This window comes from Bactrocera dorsalis, chromosome 5 (assembly GCF_023373825.1).
Source record: "Bactrocera dorsalis isolate Fly_Bdor chromosome 5, ASM2337382v1, whole genome shotgun sequence".
In the NCBI taxonomy this organism is placed as follows: domain Eukaryota; kingdom Metazoa; phylum Arthropoda; class Insecta; order Diptera; family Tephritidae; genus Bactrocera; species Bactrocera dorsalis.
Window position 1 is genome coordinate 47,568,876 of NC_064307.1, and position 19,318 is coordinate 47,588,193.

General features: G+C 33.8%; 1 protein-coding gene across 6 annotated transcripts in view; it reads left to right on the forward strand.

Moving 5' to 3' along the window:
• Positions 1–11,808, forward strand: part of LOC105224286 (mitogen-activated protein kinase kinase kinase 13-B) — a 33,780-nt gene extending 21,972 nt beyond the window's left edge. For all 6 annotated transcript variants that reach the window (XM_011202331.4, XM_049457759.1, XM_049457760.1 and 3 more), the window contains 6 exons: positions 4,502–4,951; positions 5,016–5,216; positions 5,282–5,935; positions 6,002–6,164; positions 6,655–7,634; positions 8,642–11,808. In XM_011202331.4, coding sequence (XP_011200633.2) covers positions 4,502–4,951; positions 5,016–5,216; positions 5,282–5,935; positions 6,002–6,164; positions 6,655–7,634; positions 8,642–9,170 — 2,977 coding nt within the window. In that variant the 3' untranslated portion in view covers positions 9,171–11,808. The remainder of the gene's footprint in view (positions 1–4,501; positions 4,952–5,015; positions 5,217–5,281; positions 5,936–6,001; positions 6,165–6,654; positions 7,635–8,641) is intronic.
• The last annotated feature ends 7,510 nt before the right edge of the window (positions 11,809–19,318 follow it).

A 19,318-nucleotide genomic window follows, 5' to 3' on the forward strand; every position in this document is an offset into this window, starting at 1 on the left:
TATACATATTTTGTTGGTAAAAAATACTTACATATATATATATATTGAAAAAATAAAACTTTGCATATGCGAAGAAATAGCTAAAAATTACTTTCTAAAATTATTGAATTCTTATTTTGTGTCTAACTTGATGTCTACACTAATTATGTCCAGGTACTTCCCCCTTTGAGTAGCTTTTTTTAGAACTTGCGCGTTCACTTCTTATCGGTAAAGAACAGTTCAAAAATATTATCTGGGCTTTATTATTGTGCTTTACAGTTTACTTATACCTTTACATAGTTACATACATATGTATGTATGGTTTGTATTTGTATTTGACCATATACATGTTAGTTACGTCGTACAGGTACATTATATAGCAGTAATGTGGAAATCTCAACAAACTGGTACTGTTACTTTGAATGTAGTATATTTATGTATTTAATTTATGTATTTATGTATTTAAATTTGAACATGAACTTTTTATTCTCTATTCAGATATCTATAGGTATTTTATATGGCAATAATATTGTTATGTATTGGGTGGATTTCTTGAAGCACTGTCGTGATTTTCATATACATATTTGACATAGTTTATTTACTTTCTAACTAATAACGCAAACATATACACCCAATTCTTTTTTACACTGTAGATACGTTCCTCAGAAATCCGTGTAAAAAAAAAACGTGTAAAAAAAGAGACGTTTCCTATAGAAAAAAGGGGGATACGTTCCATGTCATCTGAAACCCGTGTAAGATTAAATAAGGAACTATATTTACTTCGAAAAACCGTGTAAAAAAGTTGAATATATAAAATTCCAGATATGTATGTTCATATGACATTTTATTGAACAATAAAACTTAAAATACATAATTCATACAGGTGAAAAATTGGTAGATTAAGCAAAAAACAAAAGAAATCTGTTAATCCAGTACTAAGAACTGAAAAGTTAGAATATAAATAAGAAAAAAATATTTACATTGCTACATAATTATTCGTCGTAGGAAAGAGTTATGGAATAAGTGTGGTAAAAACAAATATAATTACAAGACAATGATTTTGAAACGGTAGTAGATTAAAAATTTTTTACAAAAAAAATTATTTTCTCAACCGTGTAACTTCAAATCCGTGTAAAAAAAAACCGTGTAAAAAAAGAGTTGGGTGTATATTCTTTCATTATTTTTTCTGTGTTTTATACAAAAAAAAATTTTATATATTCCAAAAAAACCTCATCATCAAAGCGAGAAGTAAACGAATGATTGTTAACCAAATCCTTCTACGCTTTGGTGAAGAAATCTACTATCGGGTCCTTTCCATCAACTACAGTTTCAGGCTTCCAAACAATTGTAGAGTTCGTCAAGCATATGAGGTTGCCATTAAGTTAACAGTAGATCCACTGTTCCGAAACTTCGTTTAGAAAAGTGACAATCCACTCCGAAGGCAAGGTGGGTTTACTGAGCCTAGCATCAAAATTGTGTAACTAAAGAACAGAGTGTAATTAATCACTTAAAGTTCTTATTTTCCATACAATTTTCGAACTACAATAAATGCAAAATGTAAATGATATGTGCATATATTCCTACTTAAAATCATACCATCTTAATAGAGCATTTTTTCGTCTAGGCACAAATAGTCCTAAATTGAACACTAAGCTTCGAAATTATGGGTAATAAACAGACAAATACTTAAACAAAATATACATAAATGACATGTGAATTCTAAGAAACTATTAATGTGCCAAGAAATATGCTCTAAACATTTATCAACCATTATTTGTTTTGATGATAAAATTCCAAACAAACTGGTCACGCCATTAATTTGCAACATTATCTTCTCTTAAGATAAGGTATGATAAACAATATTGAAATCAAAATATGGAAATCTTTATGACTTAAAAACAAATGTACATTAGGGTGTGCAAATGATCACTTATTTTTCCATGCAAGCAAGCTGTTTATTTTCACATACATATGTGTGTATTTAGGTAGCCTAGGGCCACCATGTCGTATGAGCAACACACAATGTATAAATCCCTTGCATGAATGTTCAGTACATTTGATGTATAACTTTAACTGCGTATGTATAACTTTTAAAGGATTTTTTTTTGGAAAAACCAATACGATCCTTTATGTAGATTATATTAGAAAATACCTGTTTTAAAATCATAAATTTCCTAAGCTTTCTTAACCCTTATGTGTTTACATATTTATGTCAAAGTTAAGGAATTGGTAAAATTTTATTTAACCTTTTCGCCTACGCTGGGCCCTGTTTTTCCAAACATTCTAGTGCGATTTTCATGTTATTAGACATACAACTAATAAAGAGATCCATAGATCATAAGTTTTCTTAGAATGAGTCTCTTTTATGTTATTGTCTACCGGGACAATACATTTATATACTCTTGCAACATGTTGCTACAGAGTATAATAGGTTTGTTCACCTAACGGTTGTTTGTATCGCCTAAAAACAATCGAGTTACATATGTGGTTATAAATCATCAGGATGACGAGACGAGTTTAAATCTAGATGTATGTCTGTTCGTCCGCCTATCTGTCTGCGCAAGCTGTAACTCGAGTAAAATTGAGATATCAAAATGAAACTAAACGTGCAAAAAAGGAACGTTGAGTTCGTAAATGGTCGTAATCGGACCACTACATACAAATCTATAATCGCTCAGAACAAATCCCTTAAGCAACCGAGCGACACTGTGAAAAAAGCTCCATCCACTCCGGAGACATTTTACATCTAGGATAATACAAGACTGTATTGGAGCCGCTATCATATATCAATACCTACACGACCGATATCAACCAGATTTTTATATATAGTAGTATCTTGACATTCCTTTCTTCCAGTACGAAAACGTGGGAAATCGGACTACAACCACGTCTACTTCCCATTGAACACAATATCCAACTGATTCTTTCACTTTCCTGTTTGTAAATCAACCAATGAAAGTATCGGGATAAAACTTTGCCCGAATAGTGCGTTTAAAATATCTTAAGATCAAAGATTGTCCAAATCAGACCAAACTATTGAAACTCCCAGAAAACGAATATGTGGATCAAGATTCCAATTGCGAACTTTTTATCTAATCTTAGTGGAGATTTTTTAACTTCCAGTTGCGTACCGCGTATATCGGCAAATTGAGAGAGCATGTTTTTCTAATACTTAACAGTTTATCTTTGTGCCTAAAATGGATAAAATCGGGTGAAAACTTGCTTAGACTCCATATAACTAACAAACCATATGTACCTGAACGTATTTTCTTCGCTTTGATCCTGGCAAGTTGGAACAGTATGAAATTTTCGGTTACACCCGAACTTAGGGGTTCCTCACTTGTTATTTGAACGTGATATTGGTCTATAATACGCTATATATTGTATTTTTCAATATTCGGGCATTATGAAGCCGACGTATCTCATTCTATATTAGAAACGTGCCAACTTTTTTTCTTGAAAATAAAAACTAAAAAATTTATCGTAATTCTGGGAAACAGTAAGGCGGTTGGTGTCAAGCATTTTTGCGATCTTCCGTTCGATGTTATTTCTTTCCACGTAGTTTTAACAAGGCAAGCAAAAAAAAACGTGATTTTCAACAAATTAAAATATATTGCGTTAGCGTCAAACTAGTAAGAAAGCGTTCCAGCACGTTACAACTTACGTGAATACGAATTTAATATTACAAGATCCCTTTTATTTGGAGTAGATTATATCTCATTCACTCGTTTTTAAATTTTCAAAATATCTTTTCGTGGTATTTTGTTGGGCAGATATTTATTTTCAAATATTTTCAAATAATCTGTATGCAGATCAGTCGCATTCCGGTTACATGGATACCTCTTGCTTGGATCATTGTGTTTCCTAAACGGGTGTTCCTAACACTTCCTGTGTCGATAGCCAGTGGAGAGTGCAGTTTTTTTAAATAAAATTATGTGTTTTTTATTTTATTTCCTTGAAAATTTTCAAAAGTTTTACATTGTTGTTTAGGCACAATATGCTCTAAAAGGGCGAGGAATCCGGCGTTTGCTTAGGGCGGTAAATTGTCTCGGGCCGACCCTGGCCTTATACAAAGTACAAATAGAGATTTCTAGAAACTGAAATGGTGATAGGGATCTCATTCAAGTGAGCGATCTAAATGTATTTTTTTAGTCTCTTTTTCAGTTTCTTTTAGCCTTGTTCAATAGCCGGTACTTTCTTTACGTTCAGATTGTTAAATAAAGTCTAAAGTTTTGAACTGGCTTCCAAGAGTTTATTAAACTCCTCTTCGTCATAGTTAAGATCGATCTGCATCTGTTGAATAACTTAAACTACCTCATGGTGTTGATTTTGAATGATGTATTAAAACTTCGTAATTTAATCCTCTTAACATAAAAAAACTGTAACCTATACGTAACATTATTTTCTTAAGATAATACATATCTTCAGCCTCAATTCCTTACCTTAGTCGTAAATAGCTTTATTTCACAATCTAACATCGTTACTCACTACTAATACTATTCTTAAATATTGACTCTTCCAGCATGGCCTGCATTCAAGATGGACTGGAACATATGAGAATAGGTGCCGCTAACCTTTCCTACACAACAGACATCGACTTTCATCGCCCACAACCAGAAAATAACGGCACAGACAGTTCGGATAATACCTGCCAACATCGATGGACGCCCACAAATGGTTACCATGATAAGGGTATTGGAGTGATGACAAGCCTTCTGGGTTGTATGAAACCGATACTCTCCTTTATGACCAAGACTGGCGTTATCGAGATCAAGGACCCGAAAGATTACGCTTGGGAAATACCGTTTGAATGCATAACGGGGTTGGAGTGGCTCGGCAGCGGCGCGCAAGGTGCCGTCTTCAGTGGAAAGTTAAACAACGAAATTGTTGCTGTGAAGAAGGTAAAAGAACTGAAAGAAACAGATATTAAGCATTTAAGAAAGTTGGATCATCAAAATATTATTAAGTTCAAGTAAGTACTTAAAAACGAATACATTTCCCTTATAATTTCTTACTCAACTGTTATCTTTCCGCAGAGGTGTTTGCACACAGCCGCCTGTATTTTGTATAATCATGGAATTTTGTCCCTATGGTCCACTACAAAATATACTGAAGGATCAGCGGAATAAGAAAGTGATGCTGCCATCACGTTTAGTCTCGTGGTCGAAGCAAATTGCACACGGCATGCAATATCTGCACTCACATAAAATCATACATCGTGATTTGAAGAGTCCCAAGTGAGTATACAAGTTTCTAAAAATATCTTGTTTACACTTTATTAAGTTTCTCCCTTTCTCTGCAGTATACTGATTGGCCATCAAGAGATAGTGAAGATCAGTGATTTTGGTACAAGCAAAGAGTGGAATGAGAAGAGCACGAAAATGAGCTTCGCTGGTACCGTAGCTTGGATGGCACCTGAGGTGATACGTAACGAGCCGTGCTCGGAGAAGGTCGACATCTGGTCGTATGGTGTTGTACTGTGGGAAATGTTAACATGTGAAATACCGTACAAAGATGTCGACTCGTCAGCCATAATTTGGGGTGTGGGCAATAACTCATTGAAACTACCGATACCGTCCAGTTGCCCAGAGGGTTTCAAATTATTGGTAAATTTATGTTGGCATACTAAACCGCGAAATCGTCCCTCGTTCGGGCAAATATTAACGCATTTGGAGATAGCCGGTCCGGAGCTTTTGCGTAAAACCGACAACGGCTATTTCGAGGCACAGCAATCCTGGAATGAGGAAGTGCGTATGCATTTCAAGGAAATCTCACAAAATGGCACCAGCATACATAAATATGAACAGGACTTGATCAGACGGCGCACGGCTGAGTGGCAGCATGCGCAGGACATACGGCTGGTCTACGAGGATAAGTTGGAGAAGACAAATCGACTGTACTTAGAATTAAGTGAATGCATGACACAACTACAGGAAAAAGAAAAGGAGATCGCTATGTATGTTTCACAGATTCACTTTATGAGAAATACCTACTGCAACTCTTGTATATTTTTCTTTTTTAGGCGCGAAAAGCAACTGCCAGGTTACAAACCCTCGAGACGTTTGGGCAGCACGCTACGAAAAATACAAAATTACCGCAGACGACTTAATCCACCTATTAATATACCAGGAAATGCTCAAAAACAACAACAGTCGTCATCACCTGACCCCGAAACAACGCCAGAGGTAAATTACGTAGCTATCTCTTAGTAGGATTAACTTGAATGAAACCATAAGTTTCTTCTCCCAAAAGAGCATTAATCTCTTTCTAGATACTTAGGGTTATAGTCTATAAAAATCTTCAGTTCTCAGCTCAACTGGAATGTTTGAAAGGCACGCCGCATTATTCCTTACTGAATGAAATGCCTTTCCCAGTATTGCTGTGAGAATTTTATAAGGGCAACCCTAGATCTCTCAAGGTTCGATAAATAATTCAAATTGCTTTGAGCCGATTAGGATAGTCCGCTGATCTCCCGATCATGAACTATTTTGATACACTAATATTGGTCACATATCCAAAAATATATCGATGATAACCCTGAAAATCTTTATAATTTCATTCTATTAATAAAACCACGAAATTATTCAAATTGACATACCAACATTTTCGTATTTTCTAAATCCTATTCTTCATATGGACTAGTATATACTTACTTTCGTGTATTCTCTTTGACAGAGCCCACTGAAGGCAACACTCTACGCACAGGTTATAAATTTGAATAAGACGAAATCCTATTGTGTGGCCACGCAGAAGCCGAAGAAGAGCAGACATCGACGAGTTGGTTCCGGTGGTTTCGCCGCTGCACCCAAATATAGTCCAAGTCGAGACCGGCGATATCAAAGCGAACCGGAAAATCGTAAGAATGTTAAGTTGGTCGACACTGAAACTCAAACCGATGTCATGGATATTAGTGAAATGGATATTAGTCCAAATGCCTCCTGTGCAATGCGTGATATCTCTATGACACTTGCCATGGAGTCTGGTTTGCCATCCTATGAAGTTTTATATCTAACAGATCGCATAAAGCAGCGCCAGTCGGCTCAACCACAAACCGCTATGCAATGTAGCCAACAGCCGCTACATCATCAAAATGACCAACCACAACAGACAGATGCAACGGCATCGGCGCTTACCCCAACCAGTCTGAATGGTAATTCCATGACACCGTTGGATGTGACATTCCAAGATGCATGCTCTAGTCCCGACCAATTACTCGACGATGTTATCAATAGCAACGAAAGACTTGACTTACCCGATTATTGTAGTTCCAATGAGCACCTCGATCGTCTTGGGGAAAAGGTGATCAAGTTTATCAATGAAAATCGACTGAGTATACAGACTACAACCTCAATCAGTAATCAAGGTGAGCTGGCGACAACTCGTCTGCAACCGTCTGATAATGGCAATGAGAACACGAACGATGGCAATGGCACAAGCAGACATGATTTAAGTCGCGATGCCGCATTGGAAAGAATGACGCCGAGAACGAGTAGTGTGCGACGAAAACACCAGCACACATTGGACAAGCCTGTGGCAGTGGAGGAACAAGCGTGCAACAATGCGAATGGTGAATCCAACGAAGATATATTCGATGACAGTTGGTCGGATGAGGAGGGTGAGGATACCGACTACCATTATGGACTTAGACGCCGAAGGTAAGCGTAGTAGAAAGTAAAATGCTTTCAAAACACTGTTTTTTATCTCACACCATAAAAATAGCGTTAAGCTAAAATTTCCGTCAAGTATACAACTGTGAAGTCTGTTCGATAGATTTCAGTTAATAGTGGACAGAGGATACTGATTCACTCCGAATGAGGACGTCACTTAGTTCTACCTGATAATTGACCAAAAGTTTAAGGTTTTTATTAAGGAAAGTTGATCTGTTTCTTTTTTAGAGCAAGTCTATGTGAAGAAGGTTAAAACAGTTTCGGGAAATATACTCTGCGAGGTTCGTTAAATCATACATTTAATACTCGTATTGTTTTCCAAAAACACTTCACAGAAATCAGTTCCCCATTGGTTAAAAATTAATCAATATCTTCTACAATTTGACAGAAAGTAAGGAAAAGTTTGTAATCCGCCGTTAATCTTAAGACTTACACATTGTCGGGTGCTGGATAATTAATTCCGTTCCAATCTATGGAAGGTTTACAATCATCGTCTTTTGCACGATTTTTCACAGCTGACTTTCGTTCTTCAGATTGAGGGATTAACCTTTTCATTATTTCAGTATGCTCCACATAGATCTCTTCTTTTCTAACATGCATTTATGCTTCGGCCACTTTTTTCATTGACTGCTTTTGGCCCTATCGAGGGTTTTATAGTAGTCGTTGAAATTCTTTAACAGATTCATACGGAGACAGGAAATATTTGTCTCATTAATTGTCGGTTTCATTTTCAATAGAAAAATGATCGATTTAGTTAAAAGCTTTTCGATCCGAAAACAATCAAAAGATAGGAAACGTGAGAACAATTGCGGGAGCCGATTTGCTTTGCAACTCTAGTATAGGATTTGCGGTGTGGTTTCATATACGCGAAATATCTTCCACCATGTTGCTTACTTCACCTATCCAGAAAAATTGAAATCGAAACTACTGTTATTCTTCTCTGATATTGTTTTGTGACGACTTTACTTAAATCAACTATTTTTCTTCCCATCCAGCATTGGACGTTTACCGATTGGACGCGGCATGCGTGCACGTCGCGGGTACAAAATACCAATCATACCGAAAATTCCAATACACAAACGCAATGTTACAGTCGTATCGGATGAAGAGAACACCTCCGAGTATAGTCACTCACCGTCCAGCCAACATTCTACGCTCGAAAGTAATCCTGATGAAGTACTCAAACAAATGAAGGCAAACAAGAAGGCGATCAACGCTGCGACCGCCACAACAGACAGCGAGGAGGATGTCTCGTCGAGTAGCAGCAGCGATGACGCTGACGATCTCGAAACGCAGCATGAGCGTAGACCAACTACAACAACAGCAACGGCTGCCACAGCAACACAACGACAAAGGCGCGAACAACGACAACAGCAAGCACAACAAAAATATGCAACAACAACCAGAGCAATAAATATACCCGTTGCCGAGTCATGTAATGTCGGCCTATCAAACGTGCCCAAACGCAGCGATGTCATCTCCATACCAACATACGAAGCGGACGGCGCAGTGGACATGGTCTAAACTTGTAAGCGCCCATCAACAACTACTAAACAGGCTCAGGAACTATAACTACTCCACGCATAGATACAAATGTATATTTACTTATACTATGTTGTATGAGGCTATAGTTCCATTAAACACATAAAAAGTAGCATGTAAAAACAAAAACAAAAAAAAAACATTATAGGAAAACGAAAAACAAATTATAAACGCAAAACAATTTCGCTTTAGTTCAAGTACATACATACATATGTATCTCAGAAAAAAACTTTAATGTCCTGTATTTAATATTACAAACTACCAGTTTATTAAGTAACCGTTATGATAAGTGTACAACAAACAAGTCAGACATCTTGTCATTAGTAATTAGTCATAATATGTATAATTACTTACATAATTACATACATTTACAAAGGATTGCATTAAATTAAGTACCCATTGCATTGTAATTAAGTGTTTATTATATAATATTTAGTTTGAACGATAAGCAAGTAAATTGTAGTATGTGCGCATTATTTAAAAACATATATACTTATATACTACATATGAAATTTCAAATACCTACTGGTATTTCATTAAGATTTCAAAGTTATCGCATGCTCAATTTGCCAGAAAAGAATGGTTGCAAATCTCATTTGATCGACTGTTGAAGATCAGGTCTTGTATCGCTAGCTTTATTATTATCATTCATGTTGTGATAAAGAACCGTGAGAGCACATACAAATACTCACTTCACTAATAGCGGCCATACACAGGCACACATGTGCGTTCGATCGGTATGTGTAAACATGCGGTTTACTCGTGTATGGGCTTGTTCGCGTACCGATCCATGTTCGCGAAAATGTTTGATTTTTTACGATCGGTGCGCGAGCATGTTTATCGTGTATGGCGTTGTGAGCGCACAAAATCTCATTTCTCTCGTGTCGCCGAGCAGTGAAGATCGCGGACAATTGCAAGTGTTAAGGGGAGAGACTGCTTTAGAGGCATCAAAAAATCGATTTTTTTGAGGATTTTTTTGGGAGGGAAAGAAATAATTGATTTAAGCGAAATTTCTAGGCTTTATAGTCATATATTCGAACATCTTTCACAAATTTTTTGAATACGAAATCTTTGATATTCTGCCTTTAGGAAGCAATTACCCGATGCATCTCGCATATACATTTATCAGGAACAAAAAATTCAAAGAGATTCATGTTTTTTAATAACTTATCTTCTAGTTAAACTAAGAAAATTCCAAAAAAAAATTTACTTTATTTTGTTTAAAAATATGTTCAAACTTGACTTTTCCTAGTTTTTTTTTGCCCGCCAATTAAAATAATCGTAAAAATAAAAAACCGAGAAATCGCGCTTTTCGCTTTTTTCCCAAGCGCTCATGTATGTATCTGTTTGACGCTCGGACACTATTTCCCTTCTAGCTTCGACAATATTTAGAGTTCCAATCTATAACTTTGTTTGTTAGATAATTTTTAAAGAGATTTAAGCGATTGTTTGAAGCTTCTAAAGCAGGCTCTCCCCTTAATAAAGATTTCGTATCTGAATTTATTGATCTTATAAAAAATTAATTCGCAATTTGGCAAACGAAAAGTGATACATATAAAAATAATATTGAGAAAAATAAAAGTTGGAATAACTTATTAACGAAATACAAAGAAATAGATAAAAGTGCTACATTAGAAATAAATTCGAAGAAATGTTCCGCTTGCCTGTCGCACATGTTAACTGTGTGAAGAACGAACGCAAAATGGATTTGTGTGTCGTGTATGGGCAAACGAATTCACACAGATCGAACGCACATGTGTGCCCGTCTATGTCCTCTTTAAGGCAAAAGTATTTATTATATTACCGTAGTATCCATAGGACCCGTTAGTTACGAAATTTGTATTAAATTGTCTCATTTCTATCAGGATCTTGAAAACCGAACTTTAGATAACCAGAAATTCCTAATGTACAATGATATATATGTAAAAAATGAAAAGATTTACTGATGAGCATTTGTTTTGTGTTAAGAAAAAACAGTTTTAGTTGTGAAAAAAATGATCAAAAAACTGATTTCTTTCATTACATTTACATACTGTTCATTTTATTAAATATTTTTCAAGCTTTGACCCATTCGAGAGTTCGCACATTTTCTGCTAGCGAGAAATCGAAAACAACAATGATAAATCAGGACAATACATATTTCGATCATTTTTTGCTGAATATAATTAGTAAAAATAGCATTATTTTCAAGTTTTCTAATGGTAGATTATTTGGAATAAGAGATATTCGGCGTAAATCGAAAGAAAGGAAAACTAAAAAAATCTGTGTAAAAAAATACAGGGGTATGCGGATTACATTTATAGTATATAATGTGTTTATTGAAGGTCGCTTCAAACAGTTGTACCAAATTCAGTAGGCCCCTGGTAACTAATGGCGATCTTCGTTCGCAACGATTTAATATTTCTTTCTTGCATATGAGTTTTCTCTTCTTCACTTTTAAGTAAATAATTAATAAAGCAATTTTTGCGTAAAATACCGTTACAAAAGAGAAAAAAACCTTTAAGCTAAATTTGATGCAAAGTTCAACCTTCAAGCTATAGTAATTTTCAATTTACGTGTGCTACTACGAATCCAAATAAGACATAACGCCTCTCAAAGTATAGTAGGCCTACTTTGAAACTCATGGATCACGTTATATCTTTAATAATCCACTAATGTTTATCACAATTCACGGTACTGTGCCGGAGTAAATAATTTAATGTTTTGCCTATGTTTGTGAATATGGTTATGTATACAATACTAGTAAACAGTTTAATTAAAATTTAAAAATTTCTCTTTTGTTTTGGAAACTTTAAATATTTATGAGATTTATGTAACCATTAACGCAACAACTATTCCATAGAAACACGCGTATATATATATTTATATATAAGTATATTTGTTTTGAAATTGTGATGCACTTATCTCGAGTCTCGCCATTACAATAACACAAAATTACAAAAAGAAAATAATAGTCTAAAACAACAACATCATTATATATTTATGTAAACTGTCCATATATAATTAACTTAAGCTATTTGTGTATAAAGTCCAGTTATTAAATTGTACTTGATTACAATGATTACAAATGTACTTAGTTTCGTAATGGAAGCGATGAGATTGCTTGCCTGTGCCTGCTATTCCACGAATACATACTTACAGTTGCATATACGTTTATATTATGTACTTATATGTTTTATTAGAAATACATGCATATATTTTTAAGTATGTGTGTAGCTCATATCTTTATTTAAGTTAAGCTGTCTTATGTGTTCATGTAATTTAAATACTTAAATACATACATACATTCATACACATTTCATAGATTTATTGTTTTAAAATATAAGTAAATACTTTTTGTTTGGCTATTATTTGTTGTAAGTAATATATTGTTTAATTTAGTTCAGAAAATAATAAATATACATAAATACTTTAGTATATAATTGATTCATTATATATATACTTTTGTGTGCATATGTACCATAAACATGACTTCCTTTTTTATGTGAGGTCAGTTTGTTAAGTTCATCAGGAGTCCGTCCGTACATAATTTCAATGACGTTTTTTCCTTACATAACCGTGCGATTCTGTAACGTGAGACAGTCTCAAGTCTCTAAATTTGAGATTTTGAGTTAGAGACAATTTTTGAGACTTGAGATGATTTTGCTATTCTGTAAGTGACAGTCTCAAAATCTATTACATTTCATTATTCAGAGATGTTTTTACACTTGAATGAAAATAAATATGTCGATAACAAATATTAAATTTCCTATAGCATAGTCAAAAAACATAATTATCAATAAAAATAAAAATATATGTTGAATTTGTTTCATAATATTTACGAAATTTATGTAAAATTGATTTATTTTTCATATTTTCGTGTTTGAGTTGCTTACAAAATATAAAGAAACGACAATCGATTAATATCTATGATGATCCCTATTCAGTATATTCAAAATGGCAGACAAGAGCTCTTTTTAGTTTTGTGACCTGCTAACTACCAGGTCTCAACATTTTGAGACTAACGCTAGAGACTGTTTAGTGAATAGTAACTAGTCTCAAATTGAGACTTTGTCTCAAAATGTCTCAAATAGAGACTAGAGACTGGTTACAGAATCCCGCTATAAATTTACCTTAGCCGGAGTTTTTAATTCCATAATTTTTGTTTAAGAATTAGAAATTCAATTCAAATAAATTTAATATATTTTTAAAGTAAATTTAATTTGTTAGTTTCATCAAATTAAAAATAAAATGAAAGTAATTTTTATTATATTTAATCCGGTTCTTGGAATTACAATTTTTTCAATTTTTTTGGGGATCAAGTCTAATTTTAAAGAAGGTATTTGGGTTTAAGAGTTTAAAAATTATTTCTAATCATGATTTTCGAGATTACAAAATAAAAAAAAAAACATAATTAAAATGTTAATTCAATTATTTTATCAATGTATTACTATTTGCGGTTCTAATCTGTGCTACCAGCAGGAAATTAATGTTATACTTCTTGCACCTAAAAGCAGATTAGGTAGCTACTTTACCTACCTTCTAAATCAGAGCCGCTCAAAATTTTTCATGCCTATACTCGGAGTATAGGCAAGCAAATGCAGTCGAAGCATGTACGCTATGACGCTAATTCTGCCAGCGTCAAAAATACACTCGAAATACAGGAATTCAGTTTCGAATAAGCATATAGAGGACTTAATGAGAATCAAAACTTATGATCCTGAAGTCGATATGGAAAAAATCATGGAAAGTTAAAAAAAATTAACTTAAATTATTGTTGTTCTTAATTGCTTTTTTAATCAAAAACCATAATTTTTTATTTTTTTCTAAATTTTTAATAACAAAATAACTAAATAGCACGATTTCACTCAGTGTACTAAGCAAGCGCGCGCACACAATCATACGCTAGCAGATATCAAATGTGTGATTGTATGCGTTGGTAAATAAATTGCGCATTATTTTGAGCGGCTCTGTTCTAAATAAAAAATATCTATATGTACTCATTTTTAATTTAATCTGCGTCTATATCAGTAGAATATCGAAAATCCACTCAAAATTTTGTTATTGGTCCATATTATATAAGGATCACTAATATTCTTACACAATTCTCCAATTGTAATCACAATCCATTGAATTGATGCTAAGCACATAATATGATTTTTTTGGAGAGTTTCATTTTATTGCTTTATTAGTATACTTATATGTGGCTACCTCGATTACAATCCTAAATGTAGGCAACGTTTGTTAAGGACCAAGTTTACTTGTCAAAACTTTTTACTGCAAGTCAGTTGGTAAATTTAAAACTGAGTCTTATTTTAATGCAATTTACAAAAATATCAATATCCAATAATAAAATGAATTAATGTGGTTGTTAAGATATCCCTGGTCAGCTGACAATCATTCATCAAATAATCAAATACAAATCCCGACGATTTTGCGATCCTCAGATTCTTAAATTCCATCCATTCTAACAAAAGATATGTGAAATCGACGAACAAAACTCGAACTTCGAACTTTTCCAAAAAAAAAATTATTTTCACCCCACATTCGAGACTTAACGGAGCGTCGCATACATCGCGTATAAAGATGCGCAAGATAAGAAATATAATATAATATAATAAGTACATTACTACAAATAGTTAATGCTTCTAGATGTTATAGCTTACAGCTGTCATCTTGTTCTGGTCAGAAACTAACCAACTAACTTTCTTTCGGTAAAGTTTACCAGAACTTACCAGTTAAGTTAAAGTTGCTAACCGCATATTGAGAAAACGGCCTTTAGTGTTCGAATGGTTTCGCATTACTTTCTTCACTCTTTCTATTGTCGCAGTATCTACTACTATATAAGCACATTTGTAGTTTAAATTTGAGCAATTTTGTCTTTTGTAAAATTATTTGTTATTATTGTTGTGAAATTATAAAATTTACTTTTGATTTTATTGTGTTGGTGACAAAATTGTTTGTAGGCCACCGAGGCTTCAGATTCAGAAATTTCATTTCTCAATGTTGTCATTACTGAGTTTAAACCCCAAATAGTACCACTCTAGCAGAAATTATTAATAAGACAAAACAATTGGAGCACTTTTAGAAAAACGCTTATTTAAAAGAAAAAATCATGAAAAATCTCTTCAGTAAATATATTGTGCTGCCTCGTTCTGGTGCTGGTTTGGACCTTTACCAAGAACGAAATTCTACACGGTCTCCTCTTGTTAAAAATAATCCTTCAATTCGGGGCTCCCTCTATATATGTACATACATTCTTATATGTACGAGTATAATGGATCTAGTTTAAATGTGAAATACTTTTGGCCCACAATTAGCTCAAAAGCGAATTTATGTTCCAAGAGAACTCCATCTACGCAGTTGCAAGGTTCATTGGATACTTAACGGCTACACAGGTTTTTGAGGATCACTGCATGATTTTGATCAATAAATATGTACATATGTATGTATATATGTGTATAGAGATCTTTATAAAAATATATAATGTAAGACAAGCATTAACTTCTTAACTATTCTATAATTTGATATATGTATAATGAAGACACTTCAAAGTCAACATAAATATTGTACTTGGATATGTATTCTTATAACTATATGAGTATAATTTTAAGTACACACATAATTACTTAAGTATTTTAAGTAGAGCAATTATGGTTTTCACACACATTCGTCCTTATTTGACATCCTTGTATTGTTTTCTAGAATCAGAACTGCTGCGCATTCTAATATGTGCCGTGGCTTTAAAGTCCGGAACAATTTTGTTAATTAGAAATACTATTTTAGGGATAATTTAAGCGTATGTGTAATAGTTGTAAGCACTCAGGGTTTAGGAAGTGAATAGATACTTTTATGTAAATCGCATAATCTAGCGTGTTAGAAGCAGGATAATTATTTCTTAAAAAAACGAATTTTTTAAACAATAGATTGATTAATATTTTTGGGCAAACGTATTGTTCCGAAAAGTAAAAAGGGTAGTTTAAAAGAAAGAAACAATAGTTCAGGGTACTTCGATTGAGAGTCTGACTTTTGCCGTTAATCTTGTGTTTTTAAAACTAATTCAGCCAGCAGCCGAGCGAACTTTCTTGTACTTTGACAGCTCTCTATGATTATGTCTTTGAATCAGAAACATCAAATTCAAGAAAATGATGAATACTAGTGTTTTGTGTCGAGTGTTTCTCTTTTTGGAGTGCGTTGACAGAGAATTACATTGGTTTGTGGACTCATAAATGAAGTGACGGTAGACTTGAAGTACATTTAATGCGAATATTTGAGAGTTCGTTTCATTTAAATTGCGTTTCGTAATGTTCTTTTCTCAATTTCTCCATTTAAAATAATTCTAGTTTTTTTGCATTAGTGTTAACCTAATAATTTATATAAACTATATACTTAAATACTTGGTAATATTAAACGTGTACAACCTTTTTCAGCAACCATGCACGAGTAGCTTTATTCTCTGATTTTCGAAAAAATGTCTCATTACGTCACTGGTAACTTTTATGAGGTCAATTTTAAATACATATAAGTATTTTTCGATTACTGCCAAACTAAACCAGGCTCAGGTCCCGGAGCCTCAGTATGGAGACTGCATTTCCACTATTTGAAAAGTAACGCTTCTTAATTGGAAAACTATTTTTGAAATCGTAATAGTATATTCTTTAAACCTTTAACGGATTTAAGAGAGCTGGCCGTACAGTTTAGTTAGGTCCGATCTAAATTGAAATAGTTTCTTTAAATAACGGTTGCCTTATGAGCAGAAGTCAAACGTTTAGAGTGCAGAGAAGAATAGGGACGAATTAAAATCTTTGGGAAATGAAGCGTCTCTGTTAATTGAAATTATGACTTAATAAGTACATATATTACATAAGATCTTTGCATTGCATATTGTAGGAGGTCATTAAGTTCCAACTCTGGCTTCAAGGTAACGAATAAGAGGACTACGAGTATAACAAGGTCATTTTTCATTAAAAAATTTTTTTGAGAGCTTTAGTAAAGAAATCGTGTTTATTGAGATATATATTATATATGTATATACATACATATGTATATATATATCTGCAAAGCTTTGGAACTAAACTTTTCATATTTCCTAATTATTTATTGTCGTACAAATTTCAAAGTTTTGCTGCAAATCTGGCTTTCATCCACACATATTTTGCGTTTGCCAAATACTAGTAACAGAAACACTTACAACTGTACAACTCAATGAAATTTGGGAAAAGTCTCCAAGTGTTGAAAAGCAACCGGAACTAGAGTGTAAATTAGTAGAGAATGAATCGCGAAATTCATTGAAAAATTGTTTTTGCAAATGTCAAGAAGAAATTTATTTGCGAAAACTTATCTTTAGTAAAACAAAAAACGAGAAAAATTTAGCATACATAAAGAAATAAGTGTGTGTATATATTTTTAGTGAGTTGTACATCACTTTTGAAGTTGCAATGGAATTTTGCACGAATTTTTGCTTCAGTGCCTTAAACACAACAATGTAAATTTATGTTGCAAAATCAAAAGTACACAAGCGGAACTTGAAAAAGATCGGAACAAGAATTAAAAAAACAACAAACAAACAAAAACAAAACACACACAGAAAGTGCTATGAAATGTGTAATTTTCTATTGAAACGGAAAAAAGCCTCTTTAGCTCTTTTTAAGGACATATTTTTTAGTAGTTTACAACGAGCATAAATTCATACATACTAGATATATACATACAGTAGACACTCATATACATACATACATATTTATGTGCAAATGTAAAGTAAATAAAAGCTTATTACACATCCATATATAGTACTCACATACGGTATTTATGTATAGTACATACATACACAAATACATACATATATACATACACTCAAATATATACAAAACTATACATATATTAAATATATATGGGCGTGCATAAATACTTACTTGTATTTAAAAAAATATTGTGAAATAAAAATTAAACTTATAAGAGTTCACTGAAAATATATAATATGTATCTTTGCAGTGTTTTATTTCTTCTAAATGGTGGTCCATTTCGAGGTTTCCTATTTGTTTAAAGAAAAAACACAGAAACTTCAAATTTATTGCGGAATTTTTATTATCATTCGGCTGAACATGCTATAGCATTTATCTTTTGGAGGTTATCTCTTTCAAATGTTGGCGACGGCTACGCCTCATATAGTCCATCCGTTGAGTCCAATTTTCGATGGCTCGTTCGAGCATTTCGACCGATAACTGGCGAATGACGTACGCGATGTTTGCTCCAAGGCCTGAGTCGAAGCGGGATCTTCCGCATAGACTTTATATATCCCAGAGGAAAAAAAACTAACGGTGTGATATAACACGATCTTGGTGGCCAATCGGTCGGCCCAAAATGTGAAATTGTCTGCTCCCCGAAGTGTTCTCTCAATAAATTTATTAATTGATGTGATGGACGGGAAGTGCCAAATGTCGCCAAGATCACGAACTTCAATTTCAGACATCAAATAGTCGGTTATCATAGCGCTACGTTGACAGTTACGCTCTCAACGGCATCATTTTTGTAGAAATATGGACCGATGATTCCACCGGCTCACAAACCACACCAAATGTTGTTTTTTTAATGAAATGGCAGCTCTTGAATCTCTTCAGGTTGCTATTCGTCTCATATGCGGCAATTTTGCTTGTTTACATATTCATTAAACCAGAAATGGTCCTCCTCGCTGAACAAAATTTGACTCAAAAACGTCGGATCTTCTTAGAACATTTTCAAGAGCCTATAGAGTGAAGCGATGTCACTTGGGAAAGCTATTTACCGATCGCAGGTGGTTTCAAACTTGCTTCTACCGAAGTCCGAAAATTATAGTCTAAAAAAACAGGTACTATATACTTTCACTTCAAACATGTACTACGGAAATGATCCAGATGATCGCAAATTCACCAAGGAATTGGGAAAGTGGAAAGTGCAAACTTAAAACTCTTCGTGGCACATTTCTCTTATAGAACCAGTCAAGATCGTGTCTTCGCGCTTGGCGAACTGTGAGAAACAAGAGAACTGCTCTCCTATACGAGAAATGTATAACGTTTTTTGTAGTTTTCCTATTTTGCAGTTGAATTATCTCCATTGGCTTTTAGTGAGTTGTTTCGAACTCATTTAGGGCACGAAGCTTTACGAATGAAACAACA